The sequence below is a fragment of the Hippopotamus amphibius genome, chromosome 1 (assembly GCF_030028045.1).
Source record: "Hippopotamus amphibius kiboko isolate mHipAmp2 chromosome 1, mHipAmp2.hap2, whole genome shotgun sequence".
NCBI classification, from domain to species: Eukaryota; Metazoa; Chordata; class Mammalia; order Artiodactyla; family Hippopotamidae; genus Hippopotamus; species Hippopotamus amphibius.
This window is the reverse complement of record NC_080186.1, coordinates 170445829-170471031: the sequence shown is the minus strand read 5'-3', so window position 1 is coordinate 170471031 and position 25203 is coordinate 170445829. Positions and strand designations below refer to the sequence as shown.

General features: G+C 37.8%; 1 protein-coding gene across 1 annotated transcript; it reads left to right on the top strand.

Annotated features, from left to right (window-relative positions):
- The first annotated feature begins 1 nt into the window (after nt 1).
- MINAR2 (membrane integral NOTCH2 associated receptor 2) lies at nt 2-24359 on the top strand. The gene is made up of 4 exons (XM_057735969.1): nt 2-175; nt 7907-8083; nt 20327-20554; nt 24174-24359. Exons 1-4 carry the CDS (start codon nt 2-4, stop codon nt 24351-24353), a joined length of 759 nt encoding a protein of 252 aa, XP_057591952.1. The 3' UTR covers nt 24354-24359.
- The last annotated feature ends 844 nt before the right edge of the window (nt 24360-25203 follow it).

Genomic DNA, 25203 nt, shown 5'->3' with positions numbered 1-25203 from the left:
CATGCTTATTTCTCATTATGAAAGTTTCAGGTTCCCTAAAATTGGGGTCTCTCTTCTGCAATACAGTTCACCGCATGTGCAGGTACCGCCTGGCTCTCTTCGTGTCACCATGTGGAAATTGGGGCTCAGAGAACCAGTGCCAGAAAATGCTGATTCTCTGGCTACTACTGTTGCTGTAAGTAATAAAGTCCTTTGTCTCTAACCCAGAAGTGTTATGTCTTCTGCCCTGAAAGTGGGGCAGGCTACCTTGATAATGCAAGTAGAGTAAAGCCTCAAAATCTCACAGTTTTTGACACTTCCCTCATTAATATTTTCACCTTCATTTTCATATGGGGCACAGCTTGTTTCTAGATTGTCCCTTACTATAGATATCCTTTCATTTAATTGCTGAGATATAAAATCAACCAATATCAACACGTTTTCTCTAAGTTAGGGGAATGAGAGAGGGAAAAATTACATAGTAAGAGGAAACATTCTTAATCCATGTCTTGATTCCTGAATCCATGAATTGGTGTAGAAATATCATCATTTATTGGTTGACGAATTAGACCCTATACAACATCTTAGAGGACCTCCAAAATGTTTGCACCCAGCTGATGCCAGAATTGATTATTTGGGGAAAAAAAGACGTTGCATCATTCTGTCAGGCCATCTGTTCAGGGTGATGGGGAACATGTGATTCGTGTGAATGTGAGCCCACTGCCACATGCTTTTTTACTGTAATATGAACTTGCTGAACAGAAACAATATCGTAGGAATACCCAGCAGTGAACACAAGCACGGCACTTGATAAGTTCATGGACGGTATTTTGGCAGAAATTTTGCAGGCCGGGGAGGCAAATTCATACTCAGGGTATGTGGCTATTTCTGGGAGCACAGTCCCCTGCCTCTTTGGTGTTTTGGCCGGATTGACAAGGGCTTGGAAGGAGCATGGTTTGAAAATCGGTGACAAAGAAGTTCTGAGGAAAAGGTACGTGCATAACTTATGTTCCATATGACTGCTCACTGAAGAGCCCCCTCAGGAGCGAGGACTCAGTCGTCAGTTGGATAAAATGACAAATTCGGTGTATGCTGGCCAGTCTCTTTCATCAGCCACCTTTGTCCTTTCGCAGCGAGCCCAGGAACAGAGACAGCGGTGGCAGGACTGGATGTTATGCATGGGCTCAGCAACGTGAATTCCCACTCACCAAGGCCAGTCTAGCTATAGTCACTGCTGAGGGCTCGACCTAACGAAAACAGAGAAAGTATTATTTCTCAATATTGGCACCATTCTATGGGAGGACCAGCCCACCACCTTGATGGCAGTAAGATTACATCACATCACTTGAATCACCAAACGGTGGTTTGTTCTCACAGAAATAGCCACATACCCTGAGTGTGAATTTGCCTCCCTGGCCTGCAAAGTTTCTGCCAAAATACCGTCCATGAACTTACCAAATGCTTCATTCACTGTTGGGGTATTCCATACGATATTGTTTCTGTTCAGAGAATTCATATTACAGTAAAAAAGCATGTGGCAGTGGGCTCATGCTCACGTGAATCTCTGGTAGTACCATGCTCCCCATCACCTTGAAGCAGATGGCCTGACAGTATCATGCTCCATCTTTTTTTTTTTTAAGTATATAATTCTGGCACCAGCTGAGTGAAGATGTTTTGGAGGTCCTCTAAGATGTTGCGTATGGTCTGATTCACTGGCCAGTACGTGATGATATTTCTACCTAGATTCGTGAATTCGGGAATCAAGGGATGGAACTGAGAATATCTCTTCTTCCTATGTAATTTTTCCCTCTCCCATCTGATTAAATTTGTGATAATATGGTGTAATTCTCCAAAATCCATCTGTCTTCTGCCTGTGCAAGACTATAGGCCAAAAAAAAAGAGGATTTAACTTTCCTTCATCCTTCAGATTCTTCAAGGTAGAAGTAATTCTCAAATCTCTCCATGAATGAAGTGTTGATTTAGTTTCCAATTTTGGTATGTAGAGGCAGTTCTAGGAGCTTCTGTTGCCATTACTACTGTAAGAGCCCTTATTCTACAGATCATGAAACCAACAAGGGGAGCAGGAATTCTGCCAGTTTCTGAGTATTTTTACTCCAAGTATGCCTTTCAGAATTAGGAAAATAACTATGGGGTAGGTTCAGCGACTCTTTGGTGCACTATGAGACAGATTTAAGCAAAAACTTAATTAGAATATTTGACTTTCATAAACTTTTGCTCTGACTATGGAACTTCAGTGGCAATTCAAGTCACCAGGAATTAATATCAATTCAGAGCCAGTAATCCAGTAGTTATTTCCCTCTTCCCATTACACAGTTCCCATTCAGGGAAGACTAAAGGGTAGATTTACAGTATGAATTTTGGACGGTATAGCAGAATCCTTCCTCTAAAAGATCTAGCCTCCCCTTTGTTCAAAGAGTTCTGGGTTTGTAAACCTGCTCTCATATGGAAATGGATCAAGGGAAAGTAATTCCATGGTGTGATGATTCAAATCAGGCTTCTTTTCACTAAGTCTAGAGAGTAAATGCTTATACAAATCAAGTACGACTTTAGTAGAATGCTCATCTGTTTCAGCACTCTGGACTCCAGGATCAATAGCGAAAATCTTTGCAGGTCAAATCATTGCCTTTACCCGTTTGACTTTGCTTCCCCTGAAGGTAACAATGCCCATCTGATCTCTGGGATTTAAATACCCTGTAGAATTCCATCATCCTCATTAAATTCAAGAAGCTCAGTTCTATGGCAGCACTTCCCAAAGTCATTTCTGATTTTAAGAGAACTACTATGAAGTTCTGTAAAGATTCCAATACTGCCTTCACCAGTGTATTTTTCAAGTCCTGGTGAAGGGAATACCCTTTGGACTCTCTTAGGGCACATATTTAGTACCTGGGTGAGCACATCTATCATATTTTAAAAAACCATCTTTCTAAACACATGTATATTTTCCTCTTTATTACATTAGAGCAAGGAAGTTTTGACATCTCAGTTTCATCCAGTGTAGACCACCACTGGGTCCAGTTTTCAGTCATATTGTTAAAGTTACTCCAAGACATGTGAACTAACACTTTGAATCCAGAATATCCACTTAGTGAAGCCATATCAAAAACATTTAAGTTAATAAAATATTGTATTCCTTTTACCCTAATATAATACCATTAAGAAACATCCCCACACACATACCTTGGGTTTCAGTTAATGTGAATTGGTGAAATCCTGCAATTCCTTTGGCGTGTATGGTCACACCTTAAAGTCATACTTTTTACCTGATTCTGGATCTTCCAGGACATGAATCTGGATATGGATTTAGAAGACATCACAGATGATAGGACATCAGCAGTACAGTTAAAAAGATTTTGTTTCAAGGCAGTCATAAAAGCTTTCTGGTTCCCAACTTAGATCTTGAGCTGTGAATGTAAAACTCCAGGCTTATCATTCTCTTTCTTTAAGTTTTCCAGCTGATTTAGAAACAATGAATTAACCGCACAGTCCTTATACTCTTTGTTTCTATGAAAAATTTCTATTGCAGCAGGTACTTCTTAACCCAGGCCCTTGCTTTCTCCAGGCACTTCCCTCCGGGTAACTATAGGTGAGAGGTTATGTAACCATTCTGTCACTGTATGTCATGGATGACCAGGGTCCCACGTACTACTGGTCATTGATGCCTTTAAGTCTAGTCATATCAAAGAACTAATTTCAGATTCCATTTTTAAAGTTCAGTTCCTTGGAAGCACTCTGGTACCAGTAGTTGCCAGGGTTCAACCAGCAAAGCAGTGTTAGGGGATAATGGATTTGAACTCATACAACTGCAGGAGGAGCTGGGGAAGTGAAGGTCCAAAAGAGGAGTTGGAGGATCAGAGCAGTCACCAGGCAATCTGAGCAGCCAGGCACAGCCAGGTAAGTTTAACTGTGAGGGGTAACTTGTGGAGATGTCTATGAGATGCTGTTGCATCTGTGTAGCTTCCTCCTTTACAGGACCACAGCCAGACATTGGGTAGTGGATCTAAGTTTCCTGACGGTCTACAGACCAACAGCTGGAAATAAGAAATGGGCATAGAGCTCAGGAGAACAAAGGCAATCTAGAACCTGCCAAGTGCTTATGCCTCTGTCCATATCTGAGTGCAAAAAGAATTTCAGGTTAATGTATGCTGCTTCCATTTTGCCTTCCAAATCTCATGCCCGTTTCTCTTTCAGCTTCTTCTAACTCAGACTCACACAAAGAAGGGGATTCTAGAAAACGGAGTTTGCTTTTTAACTGTGGATAATAGGACTTTAAATTTATTTTTTTCCAGTTTGCTTTATATCAGAGATGACTGAAATGAAAACTCATTTCTTATGCACTCAAAATAAAAGTGAACCTTTTTTTAAGCACTTAAATATGCTAAGCATTCTCTTAAATATACCTATTAAACCTCACAGCACCCTTGTAAGGGACCATTAATATCTTCACATTGTAGCTGAGAAAACTGAGACCCAGAGAGATTCAGCAGACTTGTTGAAGAGCACAGTTTAGTTGGATGTAATAGAGCCACTCCGACTCCAAGTTCTGTGCACTCAGTTAACCTGATTGCCTCCCTTGTTCATCAGTTTTGAAAATGTTATATAATAGATGCACAACGATTTATAACCTAATCACAGACTTTCTTTGTAATCAAAACTTTCCAACTAATTTTCAAAGCCAGGTAATTTGATGAACCCCAACTGCTCATCTGGACATTGTCCAGGCTTTTCAGATGGAAATACTTTCAGATATTTCAGTTGGTTACTTGTATAAGAAAAAGAAAGAAAGGAAAGGAAGGAAGAAAGGAAGGCAGGGAGAGAGAAAGGGAGAGAGGATGGGGAGAAGAAAAGAAAATATGGTTAATTAATATGTAGACAGTTTTGCCTATTGAACCGTATTTAATTCTGTTTTTATAATTCTCATGGTTCAAAAGACAGTAATTCTGCTTTCAAATCCAAGGGATAATGATGCTTTTATTAAAATTTGCTATAAAGAGAACAAATGATTACATGCTCAGTAAGAGTTGAGAAACCCCAGATATTCAGATTTCCACCAGCTTGTTCCTGCAATGTAATGCTTTATATTTATGTATACTCTCTGTCACCCTAGAATGAAGGTGTTAGTTACAGTAAAGAAATAGAACTCCATTCATAAAGGAAGAGATCAAAGAGTTAAGCAAAAAGATATATCTGATCTCATTATGTGAGACTCTTAAATTTAAAATAATGATTAAAGTGGGCTGAATGTTATCATAAAAAAAAAAAAATAGAACTCCAAGACAGTATTTGTCCAATTTTTTGTAGAGTTAAAAGGACAGCAATGAAATGGGTGTTATGTGATCAAAGAAATTTGGCAAATGCTAGCATTAATGAAGCAGAACTTCTCAGAGTCTTCTGTGTGAGTTTGTGCGTCGTGAACTACCAGAAGAGGATACGGAGTATGTCATAAATATTTTTGGCAATGGAATTCTTTTTTCACTGGGCATGGTTGATTGAAAAACGAGCACTAAGCCATTTTTTAATCAAATTTAATTGGATTATCAATTTCCAACCAGAGGGCTCTGGAAGAGACAACAGCCACCATTATTTATTGAGCAAAGGGCTTTATTAAGTTCTTTGGACATGACTCATGTGAGGAAGGAAATATCCAATAGGGCTGCTCTTTTGTGATGTATCCAGCATAGGGGCTCATGAAAGAAAAGGGAGAAATATATCATCAAGCAAAAGATAGTAAGAGTATAAACAAATCACTCTGAAATTTCAAAGGAGGGAAAAATCATTTCCCCTGCTAGAGAAAATATGTACAGGTTTTGTGAAAGGCTAGGTATCAGCAGTGGCCCGTGAAGTATGAGTAGGAGGTGGTCAACATCCAGGGCTGGGCACAAATGTTTCCAGGCAGAAGGACTGGCCTCAGCAGAGGCATGATTTGGGGGTGGGGTGGGGTGGGGTGGGGTTTGGCCAGTAGCAGGAGAGGGAGGAGAAAGCTTGATTTCCTCACTGTCAATCATGCAGGCTACCCACAGCGACAGTGGTAAGAAATAAGAACTGATGGTTTAGGGGTAACAATAGACAAAGGATGGTGGGAGAAGATGGAGAGTCTGAAACCGAACTTGTAAACAGAAGGAGATAGTATACAAACCTCTGGGTATCTAGAGCATAGTGGAGGAATCTGAAAGGAAGGACGCCTGGGGAAAACCAAAGGCTTATTTCACCTACCTCATACTTTGGCTAAGGAAAAGGTCTAATCAAATATGTTTGGATCTGGGTTTTGTGTCTCCACTTGCCAATATAGAGAGCCAAAGAGAAGTAAGGTTCTTCTTGAAGATGTGTGATATTCCCCAAAGAATCTTGTAGGAAAAGCAAACAGCCTGAGAAATATTTGCTCATTAGATGTATTCTGGCAGCAGCTGGAAAAGTCCAGAAAGTACCAAGTACATGCATATACACATAACACACTTGATTCCTCAAACACTTGTGATTTAACTCTTTTGTTATCAACTGTCGTTATGAAGTACCTCTTACTTTCTCCAGTAAGTGTATTGATAAAAACCAATCAAACTTATTTCAAATATTGTAAGACAGTGATAGGGTTTGGGCCAAAAATTCTTATGGAGAACATTGCTTGTTTAATCCAGGTTACAGCTATCAGTAGGACAGGTGATTTGTTAATACCCTCATTCTTATTGCTATAAAGAAGGTAAGTACTTTCTAGTGTCTTGCTTGGTTCAAGAACATCCTGGCTGCTGAGTCTAATAAGCTATAGGGCACTCTTCTGAAATCTGGTGCTGATACATTCCACATGTAACCCCATTACCTCTGTAAGAAAATCCTTCCTGCCGAATCAGGTGGGTTTGCAGACGTGCAAGCTTAACAACCTATGTCTTTTTAAAACTGCGGATTTGTTTGTCCTCCGCCTTCTCACGAGTGGGAAGGTTCCCTCCTTCTCTAGATGGAAATCCATACCTTCCTGGTGAGAAGTATGGTTTGCCTGAGGCAGAGAGGCTTGTAATGAGAGAGCTAATCTCCCCTAAACCCATCATCATTTCCTGGCCTAGGATGCTGTCCACAGCCTCACACCCACCTTGGCTCCCTGAACAGCAGATGGCTTCGCTCAGGACAGCACATCACCCAAGTCCAGCACCCACGTTCTCCTTTGGTTCCAAATGCGCTTTGTTAACACGAAGACCCATCACAGGAGTTTACACAGCTAGCAACAGCGTCAAAGAGACCTCAGACAGTGAATAGGTCAAAACAGTCATTTGGGGCACTGAGTTACTGTAGCAAACTATCAGGCAAATTCTTGCCATTTCCCTACTCGAGCCGAAGGTGACGACCTAAACATGATTAGGTTTCACATGAGCCTGATACTCTGGGAGTCAAGACATGAGAAGAAACCAGATCTCATGTATGACATGTGAGGCTGTGCGGGCAGGGCCAAGTCAGCTGGGTCAGCCTTGGCAGTGTTCAGAGAGAAATACTAAGAATGTCTCCCTACAAGTGACTGTTTCATGTGCTCCAAATTATGGACTGTGACCCTGAAGTTCTGTCAGCCTTATCCTGAGAGCAGTTCCCCTTAAACTGTTGTTTCTGACTCTGTACGGATAGACATTAAGTACTACACGTACCTAACTTTGGCATCCTATCCAATTTAATGAGTGTGGGCCCAACTGTTCCATTCAAGCGCCCTAAGTGCGTGTGTGTGTGTCTGCGCTCCCGAGTGCACGCGCACATGTTGTGTGAAAGGTGAGGCAGGGTGCCACATTGTTCCTGTGTGTCGATGTGTCCTTTTGAGAGTGGTGTCTCAGCATAGCCCAGAGACCTGGTTTCAGATGCCTGTCAGGCAACCTCGGGCTCATTAATAATGGACAGCTCTGACAGCAGCAGCCTTGCTTGCCTTCATTTTCCACCGTAGGTGAAGGGAGACATGGATCTCTCTGTTTTGCCAAATAACAACCATCCTGACAAATTCCTGCAGCTTGATGTGACGTCTTTCATGAGGAGCTCAGCCCTTCTTCAGGCCAGCCTGGTGAGGTTTCCGGGAGGGAACCACCCTGCTGCGCAACACTGGCAGAACCTCGTCTACTCACAGGTAAGATCTGGGAGCACATAATATGTGGGCAGGGGCTCGCTTCCTTCCCACTGTCTGTCATTTCATCATTCGTGCAAAACGAAAGCTACAGGGAACAGAATACAAGGTAGCTCCTCACTCCTGCCATAGAAACGGTCTTTCTCTCTTCCTTCACGTAAGGAGAATTTCTCAGATCACTTTATAAACTCTGTGAATTTTCCCAACCATTCATTTTCCTCCAGGCACTAGCTTCTCAGCCTGCCTTCATTTTAGACTTTGCCTAGCGCTCATTTTATTCCTTCCTTTCAAATTTTCTGAAATCAGTTACTACATTTGCAAATAGGGCCCTGGGGGGAACCCTACCTCTATCTTTTAGGTAGTCTAAGTATAAAGCATCAGAAGCTTACCCTGTGGGCTCACACACGGCCTCTGAGACAACTGAATCTTGCTTCCGCCTCATTTAGTCTGTCTCCCTTTCATCTCATGCTGAGGAGACTCAAACCGTGGAACAGTGGAAACATGATGAAGGAAAGAAAGAAAATAGAGAACCTCTCCACCTGGAAAAGGTGCTGGCTGTTATTTTAGAGGTTCTTTTTTTTTTTTTACAGGTGTCCATGTGGACAAGACTTAACAATTAACCTTCAAACCCAGACTTCATTTCTTGCTTTCTTCTTTTGCATCTTCCTTCTTTTTGCGAACCAAAGGAGAAGAATAAAACTGTGATGAGTTCCATGTGCTGAAATGAACATAAAGGCCCTGACTGTTGCGCTGCTCATGAAACAGGAATAATCTTTGTTTTAAGATGTGAGGGCTAATGGGGTTAAGGGTTAGTCAGTTTAGAAACAGGAAGAAGCATTTCACTGCAGAAGAGATGGGACTGACCTACAAACCCCTGCAAATCATTAAATCCTTCGGAGTGGCTCAAATTCCCTGAACAGAAATTTGTTTTCTTTTAAGAAACAGTTGCCACTCATGAGTCCTAGTGTAAAGTGACTCCTTTGTGGTGTGTTTGTGGGCTCCTCGGGACTTTTGTCATGAGATCATTCAAAAGCAAGTACACTTGGATGGTTATGTGTTTCCTCCACCTATGAGGATTTTAATTTATTTCCATTGTAAGGCAGCCTATTATGACAACTGACTTTTGAAAAATTTTACATCCTTCCCTTTTGTAATCCTCAAAACCCATCCATACACACCTTTTTGGTGGTTGCCTTTTTTGTGTATTGTTTAAGTTAAATATGATGAAATTTCTCCTTTGTCTTTCCTATTGTTTATATCATGGAATCAAATGATTCAGAAATCAGTTAAGAAAACCTTGGCCCTCCTGTGCTGTGAAGTTTAGTCTAAGAAAACATATCCAATAAATTCCTTTGAGGCTGGAACACATCGATCTAACATCTTTTGTTTAGTACTGCAGTTGACCTATTTCCTTCACGTAGAACTTCACAGTTTAAATCTCTGTTGAATGTTGTTCCTAAACCTGAATGAAACGCAAAATTTTAAAGGGCATCCTTTTCAACAGGCCCTGATGTGTTGAAAAAGTTATTCACGGCAAACCAAGAAGGTAAAAATCTGCTTCATGTGTCTTTGAATATGCTATTGGTAATTGTAAACTCTAGACAAACTTGATTTAGTTATACTTTTACCCTAAAATGAAACGTTAAATGACTGAATAAAGGCCAATATACTACTGAAATAATGCTTGGAGGGACGGAGTAAATTAGTTACAAATTTAGTTAGTTGGGTAGGTGTGGCACAAATTATGGGTAAAAACAATTATATTCGCTACTTTAGATTGCAATATGTCAATAAGTAATTCTTCTCTCCTTGGCTGGATCTTAAAATCCAGGAGTGATATGTTCATTGGTAAAAAATAAACTAAAAGAAATGAACATATGAAAGTTTTAAGTAGCCGTGGTGATACCTGGAATAAGGAGAAGGTGGCAAGGCAGCTGTTCAATAGTTCTTAATTTAAAACCCTCAGTCTATTCGTTTAATGTCTCATTCTGCTGGAGAGACATTAAGCCAATCGGAAGAGCATTGAATAAAGAGATTTGAAACTTGGCTTCTTGTCTCAAATCCACAATTAACCAGTTTGAGGGACATCAATTATGGCCTTTATTCAGTTCATGCCTTCCTGTTCCCACTTGCTAAATAAGGATAATATTCATTCTACATATTTCCTTAAAAGTGAGAGCAAATGAAATAATATAAGGTAAAAACAATTGACAGGGTTTCCTATAAGAGTACAAGAAGTAGGTATCGTCCTCATTTGCCCGTATCCCAAAATGTGTTAATATTACCCTATCATCAGAGTTTGGAAAATAGCAGATAACACCACTTGCATTTTTTGATGTATACTGTGGATGGAGTGGTGTGTGTGTGTGTGTGTGTGTGTGTGTGTGTGTGTGTGTGTGTGTGTGTGTGTGTAGGTGTTAGAGGATGTAGTCAATACATCTGTCAAGCTATGTGGTTAACTCAAGCAGTTAGATTTTACCCTCCCATGAAATCCACACAAACTTCAAAGTTGTGTCAGCTTACCCTTTGGTCTCAAGCCCCCACCAGTGCATGGTGTTTAGGATTCAGACTACCTCATGAAATGTCAAAGGACTTAACCTACAAACATTTCCTCCAACATTGGTAGTAACTCAACAGTTAAAACAGTGATCTCCTAGGGACTTCCCTGGTGGTCCAGTGGTTAAGACTCCATGCTTCCAGTTCAGGGGCCACGGGTTTGATCCCTGGTTGGGGTACTAAGATGCCCTGGTTGAGGAACTAAGATTCCACATGCCATGCTGTGTGGCCCAAAAAAAAGAGTATTATATTTATATCCATGATTTATCTTTTAAACTTTCTTAAAATTCACATTCCATCTTCAGAGGCAATTCTTTAAGCCATTTTACATGAGCGGAAGCAATACCATACTTATAGAAAAGTAAGCACTGATGTCCTCAGTATCTCCAGACACTATTCTGGAGTATCTCCAGACACTGTTCATTCCCTCTGTGTGGATACACAGGTCACCTGTATGTGCAGAAAGAGAGTACAAGCAGATATTTCTTGATTCCACTAAACTTATACTTCTTCTTAAATTCATTCACCAGAGAAATAAACTTCCTAATAAATTTCTTCTCAGTGCAATGAACAAACTTTTGCCAAAATCTAATGTTTCTGGTTGTTAAAATAATTTGGGGCATGTATCTGATGAAGGCATTTGGAATTGTATTTCAAATATTTCTACCAATCCCTTTATAAAATGAGGTAATGAAAGGAAAAAGCTGATTCTTTGTTTTGGTATAAATGATAAAATATGTTTTTTCAGATATCATGGTGGGATTTTTTTTCTGATTAGCAGTTAGACTTAAGAATCTTTTCAGATTAATCTATCTATTATATCTTTTCCTGGCTTCCATCACATCTGTTTGAGAACCCAGAGGATTTCTGTACTAAACCTGTGAATTGGAACAAAAGACCCAGACTAAGAAGGTTGCTCTTCCCTTGGTTTCTAGACAATGCCATTTACTGGGTGTATTTCCTAATCACCTTCCCTCACTTTTCTTTTTTTTCAGTCTTATAACTCTCTTTTCCCCTTAAATTCTAATGTCTCTTCTGTCTGTCTCAGGAGGTTTTTTTTTTTTGTATATCATAACTGTATTTCATGATCTGCCTCTGAACACATATGTCAGGCCTTCTCCTGGACTGTCTCTATTCCCACTACTCCATTTCCTATTTCAAAAAGAACAGCCTCCCATAGGCAATAGGCTCCCGTTTTTTAAGCTGTATTTAGGCAAATGTTATAGGGCTTTTGAGGTACTTAATTTATTATCTAGGAAGTAAATTGAGGAGCATCACTGAGTTGCTCAAGGTTTTACTTGCAATTATCAGGACATGATTTATTAAGTTATGCTAAATTTATGCAGTGGGGTCAGAAATTCACCCTTGGATGGTATACTGCCAGAAGCGTCACTCACTTTGTCCCATCACCCTGCTCCCAGATGAGACCCAAATGCCTCTGGTACTGAAACTGTATTAAAAGCACTGTGTGTGTGTCACAGGAGCACATGTGGGACTCCAGAGCCCTGGTTACATGGTGGGGAAGACAGGAGAGGAGGTTCAAGAGAGGTCCAGGTCAGACCAGCAAGGCTCAGCAGGTGTTGTCTAGATTTTAAATTTTATCCTGAAAACTTGGAGGAGCTGATGAAAAATTTTAAGCAAGAGAATCTGTGTTTCATAAAGGCAACCATTCTAGCAATTTGGAAAAACAGAATTATTGTGATCAGTGGGGAACTGCTTTCCAAGAAAAGTTGTCTGTGGGCTCACGTGTGCAATATAAGCAAAATGCCTTGTTTGCCTCATGATTATGATAGGAATTACATTGTATGTGTAGACCAAATTAAGGAAATGGAAGTCTTTATCATCTTGATTCTCCCAGTTCATGAACATGGTATATATTTCCATTTATCCAGCTCTTCGTATAGTCTTTGATTATGTCTTATAATTCTCCACATACAAGTTTTGCATATAATTGTAAGGTTTATATTTAAATACTTATAATAATTACTGCTCTTAAGAATAGGACCTTTTAAATCATGTTTTATAATTATTATGTATGCTATTGATTATTATATATTGATTTTGAATCCAGAAATTGTATTAAAATCTATTTTACTTTGATGGTAAATATCCCTGTAGATAATCATGTCATCTATTGTTTTGTTCATCGTTTACAATTCTTATTCCTTTTATTTATTTATTGAATTTTTAGTGTATTGCTCAGAACTTCCAATGCAGTAATATATGAATGTTTATGATTACTGGCATTCTTGTATTAATTCTGAAACCAAGATAAATGCTTCTAATGTTTGAACCATTAAGTAAACTGTGCCCTGGAAGTCTGGGGCAGATTCTCTTAGTTTAAGAAAGTTCCCTACTATTTCCAGCTTGCTAGAAAAGTTTGCTCTAAATATGTTCAAATATTTTCCAAATATTTTCCAGAATGCACTGCAAACTTCTATTTTTTTTCCTGATAATTGATGAGTCACATTAATCTTCGAATAGTAAACCATCCTCCTGGTAAAACATCCTTTTCTGGTATAAATCTTCCTTATTCTGGTATATAAAATATACATATTGTATGATTCTGTCTAACAGTATTTTATTAATGATTTTTTCATTTATGTTTGTAAGAGAAATTGGCTTGTAATAAATTACCTTTTCTTTTACCTACTGCCCTTGACTGGAGTTTATACCAACTTCATAAAATGAGTTGAGGAGTATTCCTTGTTTTTCTATATTTTGGAAGAGTTTAACTATGATAGAAATGTTTCAAGAATGTTGTAATCAACACTCATTCAGCCTGGTGTTCCTAAATGTGTGTGTGGTTGGGGTAGATTTTAAATGATTGATTCAGTTAGTCAAATTATCACTGGTTTATTAACATTTTCTATTTTTTCCTTAAATTGGTAAGTTACATAGGAAATCACCCAACTGCATGTAAATTCTTTGAGCTACTCAGTTTATACTCCTGTTACACTTTTTAATCTGTGCTATGTATGTTCCCTTTACTTTTCTAACATTGCGGGTTTGTATCTTTTTTTTTTTCCTGAGAAGTATTGCCAGAGATATTTTTAATCAGTTTAGCCTTTTCAAAGAAATAGTTTCAATATCGTTGATTCTCTCTCTTATATATTTGGGTTATTTTTCTTCATAATATTTATTGATTTCTCATTCTATCTTTATTATTTCATGTTGACTGTTTTCTTAGATTTATTCTATGGCTTCCTTTTAAGGCTTTGAATTAGATGTTTATTATTTCATTAATTTTCACATTCTGCTTTTATAATGTGAGCATATATGCTTATAATATTTCCTCAAAAGCTATTTCAGCTCTATTTTTCATTTTCATTCTGCCTAAATTTTTAAATTCCCATTATTTATTTGAAATGTGTGTTTTAATTTCTACAAAATGTGGTAATTTACTTATCTTTTTGATATTAATATGTAAATTTCTAACTAAGTTGTCTGTGATCAAAGAGCATGATCTATATAATACTGAAGTTTTAAAACTTCTTTTAGGAGTCCAAGACATTACCAATTTTTGTAAATATTCAATGTATATTTTTAAAATGAGTTTTCAATTGTTGAATTATGACATCAGTGTCTTTGATCAAATTTGTTGATTTCATTGTTCAAATCCTCTTTATCTTTAATAATTGTTTTGTCTGCTTGGTAAAAAAAATTATATGTATAAATTTGTCCTAGTTATCTCAAGTTTTGCTTTATAAATTTGAGATAATTTTATTAGAGCATACAAGTTTAGAAATATTATGTTACTGATTGTCTATATTTATCCATTTTCCAACAACACTTTCTATACCTAACAAAGTCTTTTACCCAAAAGTTTATTTTGTCTGATATAGATACATTCTTAGTAGTTAGGGTAAATTATGTTGTGGAAACAAATATGCCCAAATTCTTAGTGACTTGACTCAATAAATCTCTTATACACACAAGATCTGTTGTGGGTGGGAAAATTATCCTAGTGGCTTGCTTCCAAGTGGAACCCAGACTATTTCTTTTTGAGGCTCTACTATGTAAGAATTTTTATGATGCTTGTAGCTAGAAAAGAGACAGAGACTGGACTTCCGTGGTGGCACAGTGGTTAAGAATCCGCCTGCCAATGCAGGGGACATGGGTTCGATCCCTGGTCCAGGAAGATCCCACATGCCGCAGAGCAACTAAGCTTGTGTGCCACAACTACTGAGCCCATGCACATAGAACCCGTGCTCTGCAACAAGAGCAGCCACTGCAATGAGAAGCCCATGCACCACAATGAAGAGTAGCCCCCACTCACTGCAAGTGGAGAAAGCCCGGGCGCAGCAACAAACACCCAACGCAGCCATAAATAAATAAATAAATAGTTTAAAAAAAAAAGAGAGACAGAGACTAAGCCAAGGATCTTTCTACTGATTTTAGGGGTTAAGCCTATGTCCCAATCCAGCTGTTGTATGCACATGAAGAAGAAACGCGTTTGCTGAGCACCTAGCCAGGCTGTGCCACAGTCTATCATTCTGTTAAACATATATATGTGTATATTTCATCTTCCTACTCACAGCATTCATCCTTCCCCAGAGGTACTAACACCAAAGGGAGCCAGTCACTACATTTAGCCAATGTTCCATCCATATAATCCTATAATCTTTGTTGGAATAGGAATCAGACCACTACTGTAGTTCTTCCTTTGTGAATGGTAAAAATGAAAGACAACAGACACTACCCAAAGTAATTCTGAGATTCCACTGAGAATAATTTGTGTGGGTTTCCTTCTTTGAAGGTGGGGAAGGTGGATTAGGCCACGATTCTGCTTTTCAGAAGACCTCCTGGTGCATTGTTCTCTAGAGTCCCTGGTCCCACCCACTAGGAAGCATCCCCTTGTTCATCATTCTCTTTTGCCATATCAGAGTGGGTCCTCCCTCAAGGCTGTAGAAGCTTCAAAATTTACTCCTGTTTATGGATATTTGGAGACATCAGGTTATTGTTGTTCCGTTTTATAATTTTGAACAATCAAAAGCTTTTAGGTCTAGGCTTGTGGTTTCTTTGGTGATACATTTCTTATAAAACTTAGTGTAAGCTATATTAATATAATCATATCTGTTTTGTGGGCAGTACTGTAGGTCAATAAACATACATTAAGTTCTTTGAAGCTCTCAAATAGACTTTTTTTTCTTACTTTTTTCTTTTTTTAATCTTTATTGGAGTATAATTGCTTTACACTATTGTGTCAGTTTCTGCCATACAACAAAGCGAAAGAGCCACATGTATACATATATCCCCATGTCCCCTCCCTCCCGAGCCCCCTTTCCAATAGGCTTTAATGGTTTGCTTTCTTCCTTCATTTCTCCATCTTTTGACTCAATGACAAACACCTGGAGGCAGTCAGGAATAATAGTTATGAAACCACACCCTAACATGACCTTTACCCTAAGTCACTTCATGCTTCATTCAGCTAAGAAGTTTTAATGGGCTTTTTTTTTTTCTCAATCCATTTTTTTAAATGATTCTATATCTAGTGTTTGGGGTCTAAAAACAGTCAGATTTTTAACAATAGAAGGCATCAACTTTCCAGAGTTTCTCCACTCTCTTTCTTCTTGCAAGCTATTCAGTTCTCTCTCTAATTTCATCTCTTTTTGTATTACACCAGCGCTATGATCCTTATACATAATTCTCTGATTATTTGTAATTCATAGAGCTAAAAGGGATTAGATTCCAAATGACCCACATACCAAACTTTTTCACTGTAATACGTAAATAACCATCAATCCGGCTTCTGATAACCCTTTCATCCCTTTTCACTTCTTGACTGCTAAGCCATTGTCCACATTTGTAGAATTTCAAGATGCCACTTTCTGTATTAAGGAATGTGGGCTAGGCTACACTGTGATGACAAAATATCTGTAACTGAAAAGAAAAAAAAAGCATTCTTATGCATGGAAAGTCTGAGGAAGGGCAGATGGGTTTGGGGAGCAGCACTTCTCCAAGCAGTATCCCAGGGCTTGAAGTTCTTTCATCTTATAGCTCTGCCATCTCAGAATCCTTGCTTACAGTGACATAAAAATGGAAAGCGAGGAAAAGTGAGCCAAAAATCTTATTGGGGAACTTAGGGGCTCGGCTTGGAAGTCGTCTCTCTTAGTTTTGTCCACACATCATCAACTAGAAAAGAGCTGGCCTCAGTTTAACTTCAAACAACCTGGGAAGGGCAGTCATCCCTTGTGCTCAGGAAGGGAAAACAAAATTGCTGAGTATTTAACCAGTCACAACACCAGCTCTTGTTTGGTTATATTTGCCTGCTATGTCTTTTTATATACTTTCACTTTCATTTTTTCTGAGTCATTATATTTTAGGGATTTCTCTTGTAAATATTATACAATTAGGGCTTCCTAGGTGGCACAGTGGTTAAGAATCCGCCTGCCAATGCAGAGGTCGCGGGTTCGATCCCAGCTCCAGGAAGATCCCACATGCCGCGGAGCAACTAAGCCCGTGTGCCAAAAAAAATAAATAAATTAATTAAAAAAAAAAAATAAGGCCTTTAAAATTAAAAAAAAATATATTATACAATTAAATTTAATTGTAAAAATCTGAGATGACAGTCTCTGTCATTTAAATAGAGGGTTTAGTCTATTTACAGTTAACATGATTATTTCAATTTTTTTTTTTCTGTTTTCCTAAGACTTTCTTCTCTATATTCTTTGTTTCAGGTTTCCTGGTTTTTTTAGACTGATTAACTTTCCTTTATCCTTTTTCTTCTACTCTACTGATCTATACAATCTTTCTCTATTTTTTAGTAATATCTCAATACATTCACTGAAATGATTTCTTAAAATTTCCTAATTAAATATATCTGTTAAACTTTTTACTGTACAGTTTTAGTTTTCTCTTAAAACTCACAAATTAGTGATTATTATTATTATTTCTATTTTACCATAAAATCAATGCTTGCTTAGATTTCTGTACATATTCATCAGTCTTTTTTTTTTCTTTTTTCCTTGTTTTTCCTAGCATTCCTTCTTGCCTCTTAATCTTTCATTCTATTATCAGGTTTCTTCTTCCTGAAGTACATTTTTTAGTACATACTTCTTTTTTGGCCTATTAATTGTATACTCTCAGTGTTTGTCTGAAAGTCTTCTATTTCACTCTTTTTATTAAATGATAGCTTACTTATACATAAATGGCATATATAATAATTAAGGTGTATAAAGGATAAATGGACAAAGTAATGGTTAATACAGAAAAGCCTAGGTAAGCTTTGAAGTTTACTTTCTTTTAAGTATTTTTTAAAGTTATTTTAGAGCTCATATGATTAAAATAATGGAATTACTGTTGAGTTTCCTTTCACTTCCATCTATAATGTGAAGTGAAAAGAGAATCAAATACAGGCCTTGTTTCCTTTCCTAAGAGACTTTGAAAAAATTCATCAAAATACAAAAGAACCTCAACCGTAATTAGTATTTTCTATTTCTTCGATAAAATTCTTAGTAAAGTTATTCTGTTAATTTTCCCTTCACATGTCTTTCAGACATGAAACTGTCATGCAGTGCAAAAATAAATGGCACCAAGTTCTAGGGTAAACCTCAAACATTCAAGAATATGGTTTAAAATTAAGGGCTTGAATGTTCTTTTAAAAATAGCTCTGGGGACTTCCCTGGCTGTCCAATGGTTTAAGACTTCACCTTCCAGTGCAGGGGTATGGGTTTGATCCCCAGTCAGGTAGCTAAGATCTCACATGCCTCGTGGCCAAAAACAAACAAACAAAAAAAAACAAACAAAAAAAAACATAAACTATATTGTAACAAATTCAATAAAGACTTTAAAAATGGTCCACATTCAAAAAAAACTTTAAGAAAAATAAAATAAAAATAAAAATAGCTCTGTTATTTTTCTGTCTTTTGTATATTAGTTTTTCAAGGTCTTTATACATTGTAATAGAAGGTATTTTTTTCTTAACCCCCGAAACTGTATTTTTCTGATTTATAGAGCTTTCTTATTTAAGAAGCTCAAGGAATAGTCCAGCAGGCAAGAAAACTTGACAAAGCCAATTTTTCAATGTCAAAAGAATTATTTCTCTTCAAAGATGATCAAAGATATCTAGCCCTGAAGAAAAACACTTGAATCAGAATTATGCTAAACTGAAACTATCTAAATTTTGTATCAAATTGTTTTTTCTCAATTCAGAAACATTTTTCATGATGTCATCCATCTTAAAGATAAATGCTAAGTCAAGACGATTTATTTCATTGCAAACTTCAGTATTATAGATTATAAATTGATTTTGAGCAGACTAATAACCTAATAAAGTCAGAGATGACCTCCAAGTTGATCTCTAAGTATGTAAAAAAATGTCTGGATTAAGAAAATTAGATAAACCTAAGGCCAAAGAGAATATGAATGGTTTTACCTAGATGATTTTATTTTTTATTTTTTTGGCTTGCCAGCCATTTCAGAAGGAAACTATATATAATATTAGTTCACAACTTAACTTATATAAACCCATATTTAATGTGACCTACATACACCAATAGATTCTGCGGGAATCAGTGTATTGATGATTATAAATATAACTCAGAGAAACATTAACTGCTGTTGAAACTTCTCTGTTTAGGAAAGCTTAAATATGTGAAACACATTTATTGAAAAATTCCTATAAATTAATGAAATGTGTTACTCGTTTTTAAGGGTTAAACCTAAGTTTTCCAAAAATTAACTTACGTGGAGTTCCTCTCACTTGATGCCCCATGATAAATGAGATGTTACTCTATGTGCTTTGTGTTTCTTCCCAATTTTCTTTGGCCAATGAACAAATTTTATTCTAAAACTTTTCTACCTTCATGATAGTTTTGTAGTCATAAGGAAAAAAAGCAAAGTAAAAATATGAAGGTCATACCAGACACAGAAAAACCACTTTGCACAATTCCATTTATATAAATGAGTACAAACTGATCTATGCTGTTAAACTGGGGACATTGGTTATCCTTGGGAAGGGGGAGGAAGAGTGACTGGAAGGCAGCATGTGGTGTGCTAGTAATGGTTTGCTTCTTGGTAATATCTTGGGTTTATTTGGTATGTGAAAATTTATTGAGCTCTACACTTATATGTACTTTTCTACATGTATATCATGTGTTAATAAAAAAAAGTTTTTAAAGTTCTGAAAGTCAGAATTAGAGCCTTCCAATAGCCATCTGGTCTGTAGATACATATAGGAGTCCAATGCTAAGCTAGTCCAGTTCTCCAAGCTGTCTGAAAGAGGAGTCCTGAGGGAGTTCCCATGAAAGCCAAGGTGTATCTATAAAGTGCCTTTTAATCTTGATTTTGCTGGATTAATACAGTAATGGTAATTTTTTTAATCAGTCTTGGAATGCACAAATAGAATTAGAATGTCGTTAAATCTCAATGCAAGTAAGCTGGGGGGAAATGGCATTGTTTAGAATTCTACTATTTGAATTCAAAAACATTGTTCTTTCTCCGTAGTTGTAAAATATCATTTTAATGAATGATTACTGAAGCTGAGCAAGATCACATGCAAAGAAAAAACTCAATTAATGGTAGGATTCTAGGTCAAACTAGATGCTAGGATTTTTCCCATTCATTGTCCTAATCTGTTGTGCTTCCAGGCAGAATCAGCAAGCTTTCAGGTACAGTTATTTCACATTGCCTTCCTTGTCATCAGTAACCTATTGGTAAGAGAAGCTTTGTTACTGTGCCTCCTGACAGAGAGAGAAGAAGAATATTACTGCTCAACGAATGAGGGGATCCAGTGCGGAGGGTGCTGTGGCCGCAGAGAGCCCTCCACCATCCCTGTCATCAGTTCTGAAGAATAACCCACTATATGGTGATGTGAGTTTGGAGGAAGCTATGGAAGAAAGAAAAAAGAATCCTTCGTGGACCGTTGAGGAATATGACAAGCGTTCCCTGCATACAAACCTCTCTGGGCATCTGAAGGTATTCAAGGCAACGAATCAACTCCTTTAATTAATGAGGGAGATCAGTTAAATGATCTTAAAAGAAATGGGTATTGAGGTGAAAGGCACTCTTCACTAGGCACAAAATCTCCAGATCTCAGGTCATTTTGGCCTCTGGCTTCACTTTCTCCTAGTCAGTATTTGTGTTTATTTCGGTGCTTTGTGTTTTACAATTCCAGCAATTACCAGCATCTCTACAGTGTAGATAGAAATGATGTCACACAGAAGAAGGCTTACCTGGAAGGTATCAGGTTTTGAAAGTTAATTTGTCAGATTCAGTATGTTTTCCTCTAGATCTGTGATCATGTGTGTTCATGAATACTTGTTTCTTATTCTACATTTATTCGAAAATATTGATTAAATGCTCTGTCTTAGACACTGTGCAAGGCAGTTCTCATCAAAGATCATTTTATCTCAAGCCTACTCAAGTGATTTAAGATTGCAGATTTACACTTTGGACATTTTCCTGTGTCTCAGTAACAAAACAAAACAAAAACATTTCAACACAGGAAAAGTATGCAATGAACTCATTCACCCAGCTTAAACCCAATTCAAGTTTTTCTTTTTTTTTTTTTTCCCCTGGTGTTACCCATGAAGTAGAGGGTCTAGGAATACCTGAAAAGCAGGAAGAGTGGCCCTCTGTTTTCTGAGTAGACTGGATTCCTACCCAGCCTTGGCTCGCTTCTGCCCACCCTAGGGCCAGAAAGGTCCGACATTTTCCAAGTACACTTCCTTTAACAATGTATGTCTGTTCTAAACCCCATACTTTAATCACCTACAGATTTTTCCTTCTGAAGGGGACACATTATGTCCCTTTAAAGTCTTACACTTTTTAAAATCTCAAATGTGCATTCGTTGAAGTAGTGTCCAGAGTCTCTGGAGTTTCTTAGTCTCCTGGTGGATTTAGTGTACCTCCTCCTTAATGGAGCCTCTTTTCCAGGGACGTTTCCATAACAGATACTCCCCCTAGCAACAATATTTTGTTTTTTTATCAGGAATCTAAAGATCAAGGCCTCTAGCAAAGAACATTCTACCACTAGGAAAAAATGTATTGATTTATTTCACAAACATTTCTTGACTGTATGCTGGAGCCTCTATTCTTTTCTTTGTTGTTTATATGAATGACAGAGGGACTACAAAGATGCATATGACTATCCTTGCCCTCAAAATGTCATTTAATTGAGGAAAGTAGCAAACAATAACTCTAGGCAACACAGAGGAAATGACAAGATACAGGCAGAGGGGAGTGGATAGAGGATAGGAAGAATAGAGAAAGTGCTGTGCAGATTCAGAAGAGGACAAAGTCGCATTGGATTATAAGAAGCCTTTGTGAAAAAGTTGACCTATGCTGGACTTGAAGAATGTGTACAATTCCAGAAGACATAGGTTTGCATGAGTGGAGAGGCCCTTTTCTGACAGAAGTAGCAAGAAAAAAGGCACACCTACAAGAGCGTGAGAGAGTTTGTCAGAACAATAGGTAGTCCAGTTTTGGGGGTTTAAGTAATAGAATAATGGGGAAATAAGGCTGACACACAGACTCAAAAAAAAGAAAACGTTCAAATGCAAGGCTACAGAAACAGAACGTTATTGGCACTGTTGAACAATGCTTAGGAAGACTGCAAGTGAACATGCTAGATGCCTCACTTTACGAAAACCAGGGTGGACCCCCTCCCCACCTCTCCTCTGCCTGCACACTCACCTCAGAGCAGAGGCCCCTCAGGCCAGGAGCCTGTGTGCAGACCTCAGGATGCTATGCTTCAGCACTAACCTTTTCTTGAGGGATGCTTCTGGAAGTCAGGACTTTTGTCTTTATTAGCATCTCTTCTCACACCTTATCACTTCAACTTCTTTCATCACCATTCCTACACATATCTCCTAATTAGCAGATAGAGCCCCTAACTTAATTTCTGAAACCTTTTCAACTACTTTATGGGCCATGAAAGTTCCACATGTTTTTGGCCACAACCATTTTCCTAAATTGCTAAGTTTATGAGTAAGAAAGGAGAAAAGAAGCCCATATTTAGTTACCAAGGCAAGCTATAGGCAGAATGTAAGAGAGGATAGTCTCCATTATGGACGTTCTTACTGAAGAATGAGGCATTAAACTTACAGGCAAGATGCAGGCCTCTGATTAGACACAGGTGAAATGAAGGATAAACGTGAAGGAGGCAAGGATTTTTAAATCAGCTATCCCTCTGCACAGGTCATCCAAATTTTATCTTAGTGTTTTAGCTTTTCTAAGACCAGGAAGTTGAACTTAGTAGCAATGTGATGGAGGAGTTATGTTGCCATCACCAGCAACCACCCAGCTCCCCTTCCTCTTTTAGCAGTCTGAAGCTAGTTCCTTACCCTTGTGTCTGGCCGTAGAAACTGGCTTGCTTTTAGTCCACTGAGACTAGAGAGGCAGGGAGGGCGTTGGGCAGCCCAGCTACAAGCCATTGCAATAATCCAAATGAGAAATAACAAGGCCTGAAGTGGGTTTGTGAAAATAGAGATTTAGCATTCACTGTAAATTTGTTGTATGTCTACTAGATGCCAGGTGTAGACACTGAATCTTTAGCACTGAAATACAGCAGGAGATAATAGGAGGGAAAAAAAGTATATACATATGTGTATCTATATATAAAGTATATATGTATATGTGTATATATATAAAATATATATAAAGTATATTATACATACATAAATAGGAAGGGAAAATGTATATATAATAATAGGAGGGAAGAAAGTATATATATGTATATATATAAGTATATACAGAAATATATGTTTTATATGTAAATATATATATAAATATATGTTTTATATATATAACATATATATGTTTTAGATGTATAGACAATAGAGTTTGCAGATGATTTATTAGACATAGGAGATGAAGTTGAGTTGAAGACAGTTCTGCAGGGTTGAAAGGGAGATAAGGCCAGTGAAAGAATCAGAGACATGGGGACTAGGAGGTGATGTGGGAAAGGATATTTTGGGTCCTTTCTCCAGAAGGTCAGACAGTGCCAGAGTTTCTGTGTGCCAGCATGCTGTAGTCTGCTACAAGGAAGACCAGAAGGTTGAGAAGCATGGAAAAGACTCTTGACTCTTAGTCTTACCCCTCCTTCCTTGGAAGTCAGCTTCTGGATTTACTGAAAAACTCAGCAAACATCTTTATCCCCACTATGCCAACAAAATCAAACCCACAAGGCTCATCTAAGGCAAAGAATTTTAATTGTATTTCAACTCACTAACCCAATTGACACACAGTATTTATGAGATGTAAGAGACACTAAATTGGAGAAAACATGACAGAAACATTCTTGTGCTTCTGACCTTGTAATCTGAACAATTTATTCAGTAAATCCTGCAGACTTCCTAATGAATTCTCATGAAGACCTACAGGCTGACGCTGAGCATTCCTGGTCAGCCGGGAGGCTGTATCTGCATGTGCCTGCCATTCAGGGAAGCCTAGCCTTTCTTACTTGAGCTGTGACACTTAAACCTCACTTAGGACAGTGTGAATATGGACATAAAGTACCTATACGGCCTGGTTCTGCAATCTCATTTAGTCTGTAACAGTGATTGATCCTATTCTTCGTGTAATTTTCTTTCAGGAAAATCCTAATGACCTACGGTTTTGGTTGGGAGACATGTACACACCCGGTTTTGATACCTTACTGAAAAAGGAAGAAGAACAAGAGAAGCATTCAAAATACTGTCGTATAGGTCTGATTTTGCTCCTTGTTGCCTGCATCTTGGTTTCCATAGTGACTGTTAGCACTTTTTTCACCTAAAGAAACTGCCACAGACAGTGACTTTAAAATTCTCTAACATCTTTCCAAATAAACATTTGCAGAAAAACATATGCACAGAGTGTGAATGTATTGTTGATGGTTCATTTCAATGTAATTGTCTCGTAGAATGCAGACTTTGTTTGAGATATGCTGACTTTCTCTACTTTGTCCTATGAAACCTTTGTAAGAATCCCAGTCTGAGCTTTATCCTTTGGGAAGCAAGAATTCTGGGGATCGTAACCACTAAAAAGTTAATACAGACAAACAAAATTAAACGCTTTGATAGTGAACAAAACAGCACCAAAAATTGTCAGCAGCTTTGTCCTAACACTTACACTATATTCACCTTGTTTTATTTTTTGAATTATTATTTTTTATTGGAGTATAATTGCTTTACAATGTTGTGTTAGTTTCTGCTGTACAATGAAGTGAATCAGCTATATGTATACATATATCCCCTCCCTCTTGGACCTCCCTTCCCCACCCCCAACCCCATCCCACCTATTTAGGTCATCACAGAGCATTGAGCTGAGCTCCCTGTGCTATACAGCAGGTTTTTAAAACACTGTTACCACCCTCCTATTGTCACTAGGAAAGTTGAGCAGATCATTTTTTGGCCAACAGCCAGGTATACAGGATAAAAGCTTCTGGTCATGTTGCCTGTTGGGTTGAATTCATGCTGTTTTATCTTCCTTTATTCATATTTAAGCCAGAAAGAAAGGGGCTAGGAATATTCAAACATATTTTTATTTTCCCAGTAATCCTTTATAATGCCTCAGTTCATGTTGCAATTTTCATAGACCTAAACTTGAGCATGCCATAGTTATATAATTAATCACATTTAGATCCA